Genomic DNA, 14,060 nt, shown 5'->3' on the forward strand with positions numbered 1-14,060 from the left:
CCTCATTAAATTGAAAATAAATCTTGAATATCGACCAGGCTGACCATTTTCGACAAAAAATCCAATCACCACCCTTTGAGTATGGAAAAATTTCTGGCGATCTGCAAGGTTTATTTTCAATTTAATGAGTAATGTGATTTTTTTCCGTACTCAAAGGGTGGATGTTGGAATTTTTTTGTCGAAAATGATCAACCTGGTCGAGATCCATGTTTGGGAGTCCCGACCTGCAAGAATTTCCGCCGACCTGCAGAATTTATTTCCAATTTTTTCAGAAATGTGAAATTTTTGGGTGGGGGTTCGAAAAATGTTTTCTGTCGAAAATGATTGACCTGGTCGAGATTTATGTCTGGCAGACTGGACCTGCAAGAATTTCTGCCGACCTGCATGATTATTTTCAATGAAATGAGGAATGTGGAATTTTTCCAGACTCAAAAGGTAAGGGTTGGAATTTTTTTTCTCGAAAATGATCAACCTGGTCCGAGATTCATGCCTGGGGGACCCGACCTTCAAGAATTTCCGCCGACCTGCAAAATGTATTTTTAATTTTGAATTGTGAAACTTTTGGGTGGGGGTTGGAAAATGTTTCTGTCGAAACTGATTAAAATGGTCGAGATTCATATCTGATAGACTCGACCTGCAAGAATTTCTGTCCACTTACAAGATTACGACAGCAATGTATACTGAGAACAATTTGCTGACCTGTAGACCTGCAAAATAATTATACCCCTATAATAGACATATTATAAAGAACATTTGCTAGCAATCAGCCATTTTAAAAACTTACTAAATGATGGTTCAAAACTAGTGTGTGGATTTCCATATTTTCACTTTAATACAATTCTCATTAAATTATTGGAGTCCCGGCCTGCTTCAACTTTGTAATTTTGAATTTAGTCTCTAGGGGGCGAATCTGTACGGCCACTATCAATAGATAATCTGTTTTTTGACTAGATGACCATGTGACTTTGTGTCAAATAGTAAATACACGCTTTGTATGTAGACTCTGTATACAAATATACATTATCCTACTAAGACAGATACAGTGCTCTAAGCTCTAACTTTCAGTGCTACCATCTCTTATACAGTAACTAAAACATTTTTAAATATTCTGATCTAACTAGAAAAAAATCTTTCTGTTCAAATAGAATTCAAGCAATGACAAACCGTTCTTCAATGAGAAATAGAATCTTCAAACAACCACAAGACCAACAACGGCAATACCTATTGAAAAAACCAAAATCTACCAACACCAACTAGCTCAGGTAATCGGTGTTGTCAAGTTGTCAGAAAATTATACAAAGTTGAAATCAACATGGCTTTGTTAAAAATAAAAATATCGATTTCAGACAAAATCAAACAGTTTTCAATATTATTCAAAAGTAAAAAATCCCATTATTCTGAAAGAATTTAAAATAACCCCAATTCAGTGGAAGTAACATAAAGATAACTCTTGAAAAGATGATTCATGATTTGATATGGCAACCGTGTTTCGTTACAAGTTTTTGTTTATAAATAAAAGGAGTGAGTATAAAGAGAAGTTTGTTTTTGTGGTGATTATTGGATCAGTTGGTGTGATCGTTATAAATTTCTAATAGAGTTTTTTTTTTCATTTGGTGCGTTCTATATTAGTGTCCTGATAAAGGTGAGGGAGTTTTTCCACTTTAACATTTTCCGATTAGAATTTTCAGTCCAGGAAAAATTTACTGATTGAAAAAATAACTGCCTACTTCTCATTATTAAATAAAAATAACCATAAACATTAAATTTGCAGATAACATTATGGCATGACCTTGAAAACTAAAACGTTTTTAAATGATTCATCTATAGCTCACTAATTCCATTTCTGGACTAAAGTGGGCTTGATAACTATCCTGATGATGAACTATAAAAAAATATTCACCTGACCAAGTAACATTATCTATCTAACATTGGCAGCCAACTTCATACTAATTTCCAAATAATCCTGTAGAAGTTATTTCCTGAACAGAAGCTAATTTTATGAAAAAAAAATTCATTTAAACATAGATTTGCAAATGCATTGTTTGCAAGATACAGGATTAAAACTTTTTTGTATTGTTAATATTCCTTATAGGATTTTCGTGAAATTTGGTAATGTTATTTTCAGTGATAATAAGAGGTTCATTAGATACAAATTATTGAGTCCGCAGTACCTATGGAGGCTATATTTTTACATGAATATTTTCAGTACAAAGTAATGGAAAAATTATAAGTTATTCACATGAAACTTATTTTTTTATAGAAGTGAAACTTGACTCAATTTGAGAAATGATGAAAGTCATCACAACTAACATTAAAAGCTGTATTTGTAGTAAATTGTTACTATTAATACCGATAAGAAACATTTTTTATACCATTTACTATTTCTCTCAAGCATAATGAAACTAATAAATGTTCATTAACACTCAAGCAATTTTACTGGTTCCTGTTTTTAAAATAGTATTATTACGGATTTGAAACATCAGGAAGCTACAGAGAAATAAAAATTATTTGTGAGTACCATGAGAAACATTATAAATACCAATACTTCTTGAATTTCACTAGTTCGGACTTCCATTATCTAATATATAAAATGATTTAAAATCCCTGAAACAACTAAAAAAGGAGAATTAAAAATGAATAGCTGAAAATAACAATTATATTGAGCAAAAATAACCAGAAATGAAAGAATAGTGAAATGAAATACAACAAAAAATAAAGTATAAAAATTATAAAGAAATAAAATGAAACTAAAAATAAAAAGTTGAGAGATTCCAAGCCACGTTAGTTCACGACGTTTCGATTGTTAGTATCTACAATCGTCTTCGAGGACGAGGGATTTCAAATCATTTTATATATTAGACAATGGAAGTCTGAACTAGTAAAATTCATCATGTAACATTGTCAATCACCTTCAAATAAACTAATACTTCTTCTTGTTCACTAACACTATTTGGAATTATCCTATAAAATTTATTTACATTATTCCAGATGTGGAAATTAATCTTAACCACCTTTCTTTCAACAACCATTGCCATTCCTCCACAACCAGTTTTGTTCATTCAAAGAGAACCCCACCCTCTCTCTGATGAGTTCATCGAATCAATAAATAGGGCACAATCTACATGGACAGCCGGTCGCAACTTTGAAGAAAACATTTCAATGTCCCACATCAAGGGGCTTATGGGAGTACTTCCCAATCACAAAAATTTTCTTCCACCTATTATGAAGCATAATTTAGAAGGTGTGGAGATTCCCACAGAGTTCGATTCCAGACAAGAATGGTCTCACTGTCCAACCATTCAGGAAATTAGAGATCAGGGTTCATGTGGATCTTGTTGGGTGAGTATCCTTTCATATTTGGGGCTTTTTCTCTAGAATGAGATTATGTGTCCAGTATAGAGATCGATTGAAAGATTTATAACCTCATTCACTTATTTCAGTAGTTTTATTTATAATATGAATGTGGGTTCATCAAAGAATATGTCTGTTCAATTTTACTGAAATTGAAAAATTCAAAGTAACATTATATAAATATTCACATATATTCAGTGGGCATACTTTTGAAGACTGGCTGTAAATAAAATTAACTAAAAGAACAATTTGTTCAGGCCAGTCTCGACTCACACTGTAGGTTAATGGACTGACACCTATCAGAAAACAACTATTCCCCTGGCTAACATCACGAAGGGCGTTGGATTATATCCAACAGGTGTCAGTGCAGGAATCTTCACAGAAGTATTTTCTGCACATGCTCATGGAGATACAACTGCTGGAATTGATTTTAAATTATGGGAACGGGCACACTTGCCAGTCTGTATCTTTGTATCGCCAACAGTATATGCAGGAAATACTTCTGTGAAGATTCCTGCACTGATACCTGTTGGATATAATCCAACGCCCTTCGTGGTATTAGCCAGGGGAATAGTTGTTTTCTGATAGGTGTCAGGCCTTTAACCTACACTGTAGGTAAGTCGAGACTGGCCTGAACAAATTGTTCTTTCAGTTAATTAAATAAACAGTTTACAATTTTATAGTGATCATTGTATATTCCAATAGAATCATCTGGATTAGAGGATTGGGTATAAGTAGGTTGGGTTTATAATGAGTTCTTTCGTTTATTTATTTGTCTTTCCTTATGAGCAACAATCTTCAAAAGTCAATACTTATCTAAGAGTTAATGAGATGACATATGAAAAAATATCAGTATATTCAGGAAATCTAATATTCATTAGTCCAGATCAAAACGTTTTCTTTGGTTTCATCTAGAAATGTGTGGGTCTTATCCATCATAAAATATATTCTCATAATTAATAAATTGATCGATGTAGCCATTACTACGTGGTAGGAAATCATAATGAAGAAAAGAGAATGAATGCAACAGAAGGAAATTCAAATAATAATAATAGCATACATCAATAAAGTAATAAATATCACTTGAGGTTTGTAAAACTGAAAATACTAATAACGACAAAGAATGAAGTTACCTCTTTAATTTGTTAAACATTCTTCTATGGTGAAGCAATTTCTCAGGATAAGGTAAGTTTTCAGCCATGATTTGAAAACTGATATATTTTTTGAATGTTTTAGAGTTATTTTCTTCAATGTTTAGATTCCAGACTTTTTTATTTTAAACATTTTGAAGGAGCAAGTCTTTTGATATAGTAGAGTAGCTGTTTTTCTTGGTTCAGTATAAACAATATGAAGAAATAAATTATATTGGCTGGTATTATAGTCAACAACAAATAATAATTCTGCTTTGATTTTTCTTTGTAAAGTTGTTATGAGAGACCAACTAGCTGAAACATATGTAACCTCTTTACAAATATTTATGAAATAATCAGTGAAGGGAGAGCAAACACGTGACTTGAAGTTCTTATTTGGCTTATTCATTTGATAAAATAGAAATCATTGACCCATGTGTAAACAGATTTCTTATAGATGAATGAATGCAGAAAATCATGTAGAATGATGATAATGATAATAATATCACACCCTAAGTTAAGGCGTGCCGCTGACCACCAAACAGCACTGCCTTGATAGGATACGAATGTTAGTGGCTGCTAAGAAGTCACTAGTGAGGCTAGCGAGAAGTATTGCGGAAAATCTTACTTTCCGCGAGAAGTATTGCGGAAAATCTTACTTTCCGCGAGAAGTATTGGGGAAAATCTTACTTTTCGCGAGAAATCTCGCTTATTTCATAAGCCTCCATGTGTTGTAGACAATTTGCCGATCGCTGATCAGGTGGAATCCTTCTGGAAGGACATCTATGAACACCCGCAGCCACTCAACTCAGACACTCCAGCCCTAGCGCAGTTCGAAGCTTTCAGCAGAGAGCTTCGACAGCCTGAGCTCAATGAACTGCGCAACCCGATAACCCTGGATGACGTTCGAAGAGCCCTTGTGGATTCCAATGCTGCTCCAGGCCCAGATGGGATGGACACTTATTGGTGGAAAAAACTACCAAGGACCCACCGCCATCTGCCCAGAGTTTTCGACTCATGGCTGGACGGTGAGCAGACAATTTCCGATTGATTTGTCGAGGGACGGAGCATTCTCATCCCCAAAAGCGGAGATTTATCGATTTCTAAGAAAAACAGACCGACAACATGCTTAAATTCGTGATTTACTAGCACGAGTGTTCGTACGGAAATATGAACAGAGAGGGTCAAAGAGAGGAGTCTCTGGATGTAAGGAGAACCTGCTCATCGATAGATGTTTAACACAAGGCTCGATACAGTATAAGCGTAACCTCAAGCCATAGCTTGGATCAATTACCGCAAGGCATTTCATACATCGCGTGCATTTGCTCAGATGCCTTGCGGTACCTGAACAACTGATACCACTCTGGCGGACTCGCTTCACCATAGCATCTTGTCAAGCCAGAGTCCAAACAGGGTGGGTCACTTTCAGAAGGGGTGTATTTCAGGGCGATTCCCTGCATCTTACTATTGCTATTATCCGTTACGCTCAGGAATACTCAAAGGTATAACTGTGGCACCACCGGAAACCGGAGGCACAGGATCACCCATTTGTTTTATATGGATGATTTTAAACTTTATACTTCTGGAGAGAGGGATCTCCATCGATCCTCGAGGGTGATGAAAGAGTATACGCATGCTATCGGTATGAAATTCGGGATAGACAAATGTGCAAAAGTCCATCTCAAAAGAGGTCGAAGCGGGGACTACGTAGAGTATGTGCAGCTTGTAGATGGAACTATTCTACACCATCTGGATGCCGGAGAAACGTATACTTACCTCGGGGTGAAACAACGCCAATCACAAAAGCTAACAGCAGTGAAGAAGTCTCTCCGCGGTAAATATCAGCACAAACTCCGACAAATGTGGTTATCGGAACTGTCGGAGAACAAAGTTGCTGCAAGTTGGAGCATTTCTCTTTAGGGCAGCTGCGTGAGTAGCTGATGAACTAAGTTTAGCTTTCGATACTGAACGAGGTGATCACAACTCTGTCACCAAGTCAAAACCCGTTCAGCAAAAGGCTTATATAAAAGCTGCAGACATCACCACACTTCTGCAGCAACACAAGGATAAGCCAATGCATGGGGTCTTCTTCAATGACATTGAAGACCTTGGCTTATTAAAGCGCGTGACTTTCACTTACCTCTGGTCGAGTGGGCTGAAGTCGGAAACTGAGGGTTTCATCATGTCCTTCCAGGATGGTGTCTTCAACACCTTAGTCTACTGCAGTCGCGTGATGAGTGTTGTGGTTCCTGACACAAGGTGCAGTGCCTGTCGCGAGGCGTCCGAAACCCTATTGTACTTGCTGTCAGCATGTTCAGCATATGCGCCCTCGACCTATATCCACCGACATAACGCGACCCTAAGAGTGCTTTATTACCACCTACGGTAGTCTTACGGTATTGACGAAACACCGGTGTTGCCCTACGCTCCAGGGGATATTGAATCCGTTGTGGAGAACGAGAAGTGCCAAATTTATTGGAACTATTTGTTCCCCACCCTCAGGCTCATACAAGCTAATAAGCCTGATGTAGTCCTTCACGACCATCACAGCAAGACAATAATTGTCATGGAGTTTTCAGCTCCTGGCGAGGGGAATATCGTCAGAAAAGAGGAGGAAAAAACGGATAAAATATCGAGATATTCTCTCCGAACTCAGCAGAATATATCCAGACCACTCTGTCAAGATGATTGTTCTGCCTATTGAAGTCCTTGGAGGAATGATGCTCTCTCTACTCTCGAATCTCAAAATCATACCGGCTTACTGCACTAAGGCAAAAATCTTAGCCGGGCAGATGCAGTGTGGGGAGTGGTCGTTGGTTTATAATGCTGGCCCACCTTCACGAATGGATCGGGGCTGAGTAGTTCATAAACATATATTATTATAGAACTCGTACTCCACAATATACTGAAACTTATTCGAAGTTAACTCTGCTGACTGTGCTCTCAAATGCTATTTGACAGTTATGATATATTATAAACTTAGTTCAATACAAATATTTGGTGCGTGTTGCATCATGATATCAATTGTCGATTAACACCTGCAATTTGTTAAATTTGTGCGAAACAGTTTTCTCTTACTCCTAGTATTTGATGGCTATGTATTTCGAATCAAGTTATCATACTCTGTTGTATCTTCAAAGTAAGTTCATGGGTGGAACCTCGTGTAGTAACTCTAAGTTCTGGCGACTTTTTTTTTTGTTGTCTGAGAGCCAAGTACCTATCCTTTTCTTCCAAGGGTTTACGAAATCCCTTGTAGCTGTGGATCGGTGTACATTGGCAGCACGGAGATAATTGTAAGTACATAGCTCTCTGAACACAAGGGAAATTGTCCCTGAGGCAGTGAATTGCAACTATTTTACAAGTAGAATGGTTACATCAAACCTTGATTGTTTTCAAAGTTGAAGATGGAATTTTTTTCTTTCTTTGAGCTATTCTTTGAAAACTTCAGAAAATATCCTCGTTAGAAAAATTTGAAAAATTAAATTTTCCATTTATTTATGTACAATCAAAGATGAAGATAATTTTAGAAGAACCAGTAAAGCATTGAATCAATTTTGTTCAAATATTCCACTTGGTTTGTTCTCTTTACTCAAAATGGTATTTAATTTTTTTTACATATAAAAAAGAAAGTAATACAAATTATGAAATTATAAAACAGAAACAAAATTCAATTGGCGCTCCAGGGCGACTTGATTGATTCCAGTGGCGCATTTGCTTTTTCAGCTGCAGGAAAACCCAGAAAAACCTGCAGCACTACATCATCAGAAGATCTTCTGAATATAGAACCCTATACTATTGCTGAATACCTCAGCCATACTGTGTGACATAATCTATCTTACTTACTGTTTTTGCGATTATTCTTCAGAAATAAAGATATTTATTATTTTTATTATTATTGTCCTCTCTTTCATAGAATGAAATGTATGGTGTCTCCAAAATATTTAGTTTATCAAATTGACATTGGAAAATTAGAAATAATTGCAAATTTAAAAATAAATTTTTGTGCAATACCGTTTTCTTTCAACTTTTTTTTTCAAAAATAGTTACAATAATTCGCTTTCAATAAAAAATAAAATTGTTTCATTGATGAAGCATTTTGTATATTTGAAAAAATGGTTCAATGCCTTATTCATCTTTTCTTTAATTGTTCATAAAGTGATGGAATATTTCATATTTTTCCAGCAAAAATCTTTTCTGAAATTTTCGAAGAATATTTCCAAGAAGAAAATATTGTCGAGGTTTTTATGTAAACCTATAACTTGTAAAAAAAAATTGATAATCAACAAAATCATAATTGTGAGAAAAATTGCGATAATTTTTTTTGCCAACTCAACCGTTATTTCAACACCTCGAAACGTGATTCGATCACCAAGTGATCATCTTCAAGGGGAAGATCAAACATTACTACACCATGGGTTCCAGACAGTGCATCACAAACTCATTATTATTCATTCAACTATCCACCAAATTCTAATTTTTTCATTCCTTAATATTCATGGGATAAATTTTTTTGTGGAAACGACCACTCAATTGAAACTATAAATTTTGGTGCTACAGTTTCGTGAGGTAGGATTTTTTTTAGGATATGTTCACTATCTTTTTTGTTTAACTGAATTGTTTTTGACTTTTGTTAACACTGGGCTCAAATCGTATATCACTCTGCGAGAAATTACAAATCGAATGACAATAATGAATCAAAATTGCTGTAAATAGCATCGCATTCACTTTTAACTTACAACTTTTTGAAAATGGGCAAGTGCAAGTATGTACTTTGTTTGAAACAGACATTTTTTTGCAAAATGGTGTTAGGGACCGACTGGTTCAAGAGTAACCTTCATTAACATTTTTTTTGTAAATTGTTACTTCAAAGTTATTTTTAAGTCATCTAATTTTATTGATTGAATATAGATTATTAGCAATACTGTTTGTTTCTTTTTATTGGTAATTGTTTTGCTAATTTGGAAAGTTGACCATTGCCTCCAATCAGCTTCAATCCTGATTAAATGTTTGCTTATTTATGTGGCTTTCTGTTATTTTGAATCATTAATTATTGCCAAGATATCATTGCAGATGATTTTTCAACTCGATATCTTAGGATTTAATAATTTTCCTATGATACACATTTTCCTTATCTCAGTATTGGCCTCGGTGATTGACCCAGAGACCTTTTAGGTAATCTTTTGAAGTTATCACATGGCAAATAAGTTAATAACAAATGATAGACGTTGTTATTTATTTAAATCAAAGGGAACATTCCCATTCCTTAGAAAGATTTTCAATTGATTCGGAAATATACTCAAAGATAATGACAAATTGTCAAATGCAGAAATAAATTTCAATTGTTATACAATGATGGTATCTGCTTCGTTGCACACCTGTTACAAAACCAACTGGTAAACAAAATATATGCATTTGAATGTATTTAACCAGGCTTTTTTGTTATATTGTTACAAAACTGTTTACTAAGCTATATCACCAACCACTAAACTGTATAAGATCCAACAACTATTTATCAGAGTCGGTAAATAAATACTGAAATCAGTAGAGTTGGTTATGATCAGAAGTGATGATCACAACTTATCATGAACCCACATCTACCAAAACTCTATTTCCTCCTTAAATTACATGCAACCAATTTTCCAGTCAGGCCTGTGGTGTTGTTCACTCGGTCTTTCATAATGACATCATCTGCCATTCAGAAATGACCAAAGCTAAAATCACAAAGTAATAATTCAAACCTATATTAGTCCAGTAGTAAAACAGGAAATTTTAGATTTGCTTTCAATTTGTCTATCGCAAAATTATTTTCAATTTATGTACAGATTTTATTCTTGAGGTAAATAGCTAATAATAAGTCTGCTGAAAATTCAATGGATAACCTACATAGATAGATAGATCTTTATTTGCTCCGGTTACATATAATGTACACATATAAACTTCGAGGAGTGTGGAACATGTTAGTAATAAATAACAAATAGATAACAAATAAAAGCTTTACATACATAATCAACATTGTCACACGTAGTTTCAAGACAAAAAAAAAATAAAATCAGGCATATATAAATAACATTCGTATAGTTAGCATACTATCATTTAAGAATTCCTGCAAGCTATAATAAGGTTTTTCTACAAGGTAGTTCTTCAAACGATATTTCATTTGTTGAAATTGGAAGATTTTTTTGAGTGAGTGGAAATTTATTGTAAATGTTTATAACGCTTTATAACGTTTATGTATAGTTGCATTTCTTATTTCTAAGATTATTCATTGTTCTGGTGTTGTATACGTGATATTTTACAGTTAATGAAAAGTTCTGATCTATTTTCTGTTACAAATACTACTGCTTCATATATGTTTAGATTCATCAAAGTTAAAATTTTGGTCCTAATAAAAGCTCTGCAGTTATCGTTTTTTTTTTTCATCTTGTAGATTACATATTGGAGTTTCCCCAGAATATAATTCCTTTCTGCATACTATGCTTATATTCAATCCTAGATTGAATATAAGCATGGTATGCAGAGAGGGCAGGTTCGGTTGAGATATGTTCCGACAGTATTCTCAATGCATAGCAATATTTTGAAATATTTTTTGATAAATAGTCTATGTGGATTTTTCCAGTCCAGTCTCCTATCTATCAACCGTCCCAAAAATGTTACCTGATTGCATGTTTATATTTTGAATTTTGATTATTATATTCAAAGGTATTCAACTCTGGCAAGGATCTATTTACGAAATGAATTATTTGGGTTTTGTCAATATTAAGTAGTAGGTCATTTGCTGTGAGGAAATTCTTTAGTACATCTAGCACATTTGTTGTCTTTGTCATGACCAACTGAGAGTACTTTTCTTTTAAGATGACCGATATATCATCAGCATATTATAATACAATAAGTTTATTAACTACATTTGGTATTTCATTTGTGTACAGTATATGTAATAATGCGCCTAGGATGGATCCTTGTGGCACACCTTTTTTCTAATCACAATTGATTCTAATTTAATTATCCCCGAGATGTCATTTTCAATCAAATGTTGGGTTCTGTTTGTCAAATAGGATTTGATTAAGTCCAAAGATGTGCCTTTGATTCCATATTTATCATGTTTTTTGCATAAAATTTCATGGCTGACACTGTCAAATGCTTTTGACAGGTCAATACCCAAAGTTACAGTACAATCATCTTTGTTCAAATGATGTTTTTCAGTGTCTTGATATATTGTTTGTATGGTTGATTTACCTTTACGGAATCCATTTTGTTCTTTTGCTAACAACAAATTATCATCTAAAAACTTGAGTAAACGTTTGTTCATGAGCTCTTTAAAAATTTTACTGGGATTTGGCAATAATGATATGGGTCTGTAATTACTTTCTTCATCTCTGTTTCCTTTTTAAATATAGCTTTAATAGATGCCACTTTCAATACTTCTGGGAATACTGCTTGTGAGAAACATAAATTTATAATATAAGTCAAAGGCTATGATCTCTGCTGTTTCTTTCAATAGACACATAGGAATCTGATCTTCACCAAGAGATTTTTTATTTTTCAGTTGTTTAATACATTCTATTATTTCAAGCGGAGTGGTAGGTTCAAAGAAAAAAGCATCATCACATTCTTTAATTTTTGTATAATCTGGGCTATCTGGTTTATTTAGGTCAGAGCAAGCTTCAGTAAAATACTTATTGATTTGATTTACTATGATTTATAATAGCATGATTCATAGATTAGTCAATGTTCCTCTTTCAATAGATAATTTTAATAAAATATTACACATAGAAAATGAAGGTTTAAAGCTACATCATTTGGAAGCAATGGAGATTATTAAACCTAAAAATTCAAACATTTTACTGAACAACCAACTGGATTTGAATAGATAGATAGTACTGATGAAGAATTAATATAATATGCTCTAGATAATCATAATTGAATATATACCTTAGGTATATAAAAGTTGATTAGATGCTTTAGGTAATTATGATCAAGTAAGTACCTGAGGAGTAGTCTCATATATATATATATATATATATATATATATATATATATATAGATATATATATATATATATATTAGAGTAAGGAATGAACTTTTAATATGTTATTTAGTATGAAAAAGCTACTGTTAGCAAAACATATAGTGTTTTTTTAATAAAGTTTATAGAGATCAAATCATAAGGCGTAGTTCATGAAACCGTACTTTATATTTTTTCAATAAAATCATTACTTCCAATTATTTTCAAGGCCTTTGGAGCAGTTGAAGCAATGTCAGATAGAGTGTGTATCCATTCTGAAGGTTCTGTCAATTTCCATTTTTCTGCCGATGATCTTGTGTCTTGCTGCTGGACATGCGGAATGGGATGCAACGGAGGATTTCCAGGAGCTGCCTGGAACTACTGGGTACGAAAAGGGCTGGTATCTGGAGGACCTTATGGATCAGAACAAGTAAGTTAGTCAAATATGTAGGTTAAAATTCAATAAAACTTGATTGCAATGACTTTTTCTTAAAAAACATTTTCTTCATCAAAGCTGAACCTTAATATTATTTAAAAGATTTTTTTTTGTGGAGGACTCAATATTTTTTATTTTTTTTACATATAACCACTATGTGAAAAATAAACTAAGAGAAACATAAACGTTAACCGAATTTTCATAAAAACATCTAGTGTATGTATTCATGTAGACTATCGCATATGATAACTGTAAATTTCATTATTTTGACGTGTCAAAAAAAATACAGCTATTCACAATTGAGGCAAGAGTGTTAAAGTAAAATATACCACTAAAAAACTAAGTATAGAAATTTAATTTTTATAAATTGTTCTGTTCAATTTGTAGACAAAATCGATAAGTACAACAGATTACTGACTAATTGGACTTTTCAATGGTTTATATTATGCAGTAACTTTTTGGGGTAAACTTTCAAGTTTACTCTTTATTACACTTCAACAGATTCTCAATTTATTCAACTTTGTTTATTTTTATGAATAAAGATGCCATAGGGCAATGTATTTTTAAGAAAACACATTTTTATCAAATAAAAATTATTCATTTTTCATTCATTAAAAACGTGTTGAATTTGAAAAAAAATAAATAAATCAGAAGATATCAGTCAATTGACAGTTTAATGGCACAAATTAGTAGACAGAATTGGAAAATTAACATGTAGGTATTTCTGTTGAAGGTTAGCATTTTGTTTATGAAATGATGTAAAATATCAAACAAGGTTAATATGACTAATATTAGCTTATGTAATTTCACTTATTAAAGTAAGTTATGCTATATAATGTATTATACTGGAGTTTCATCCCAACACCGAGCACGTGTTTCAATCACCAATTGATCATCTTCAAGAGGAAGATTCAACATGTGTCGAGGTGTTAAAAAATAATGATTTGGTGTTGAAATAAAGTTCCACTAATATTTATTACTACACCAACGGTTCCAAACTGTGCATTACAACTATATAATGTGTTAAAAATTCAACCAGGCAACTGAGTTTTCCTATTGAACTTGTGATGGATGGTTTATTGACAAATTTTGTCAGTCTTCACGATAAGATAATATAACAATTCTTGTGAAAATTTTGATT

At 33.3% G+C, this 14,060-nt stretch overlaps 1 protein-coding gene across 1 annotated transcript in view; it reads left to right on the forward strand.

The window, feature by feature from the left end:
* Nucleotides 1-1,483: 1,483 nt before the first annotated feature.
* LOC111513797 (cathepsin B) overlaps nt 1,484-14,060 on the forward strand; it is a 65,514-nt gene continuing 52,937 nt past the window's right edge. The window contains exons 1-3 of the mRNA XM_074171688.1: nt 1,484-1,642; nt 2,989-3,339; nt 12,713-12,913. Of these exons, the coding sequence (XP_074027789.1) occupies nt 2,989-3,339; nt 12,713-12,913 (552 nt within the window). The 5' untranslated portion in view covers nt 1,484-1,642. The remainder of the gene's footprint in view (nt 1,643-2,988; nt 3,340-12,712; nt 12,914-14,060) is intronic.

This window comes from Leptinotarsa decemlineata, unplaced genomic scaffold, assembly GCF_025532065.1.
Source record: "Leptinotarsa decemlineata unplaced genomic scaffold, Ldec_3_MD MMD2_tig00000035_RagTag_RagTag, whole genome shotgun sequence".
Taxonomy (NCBI): domain Eukaryota; kingdom Metazoa; phylum Arthropoda; class Insecta; order Coleoptera; family Chrysomelidae; genus Leptinotarsa; species Leptinotarsa decemlineata.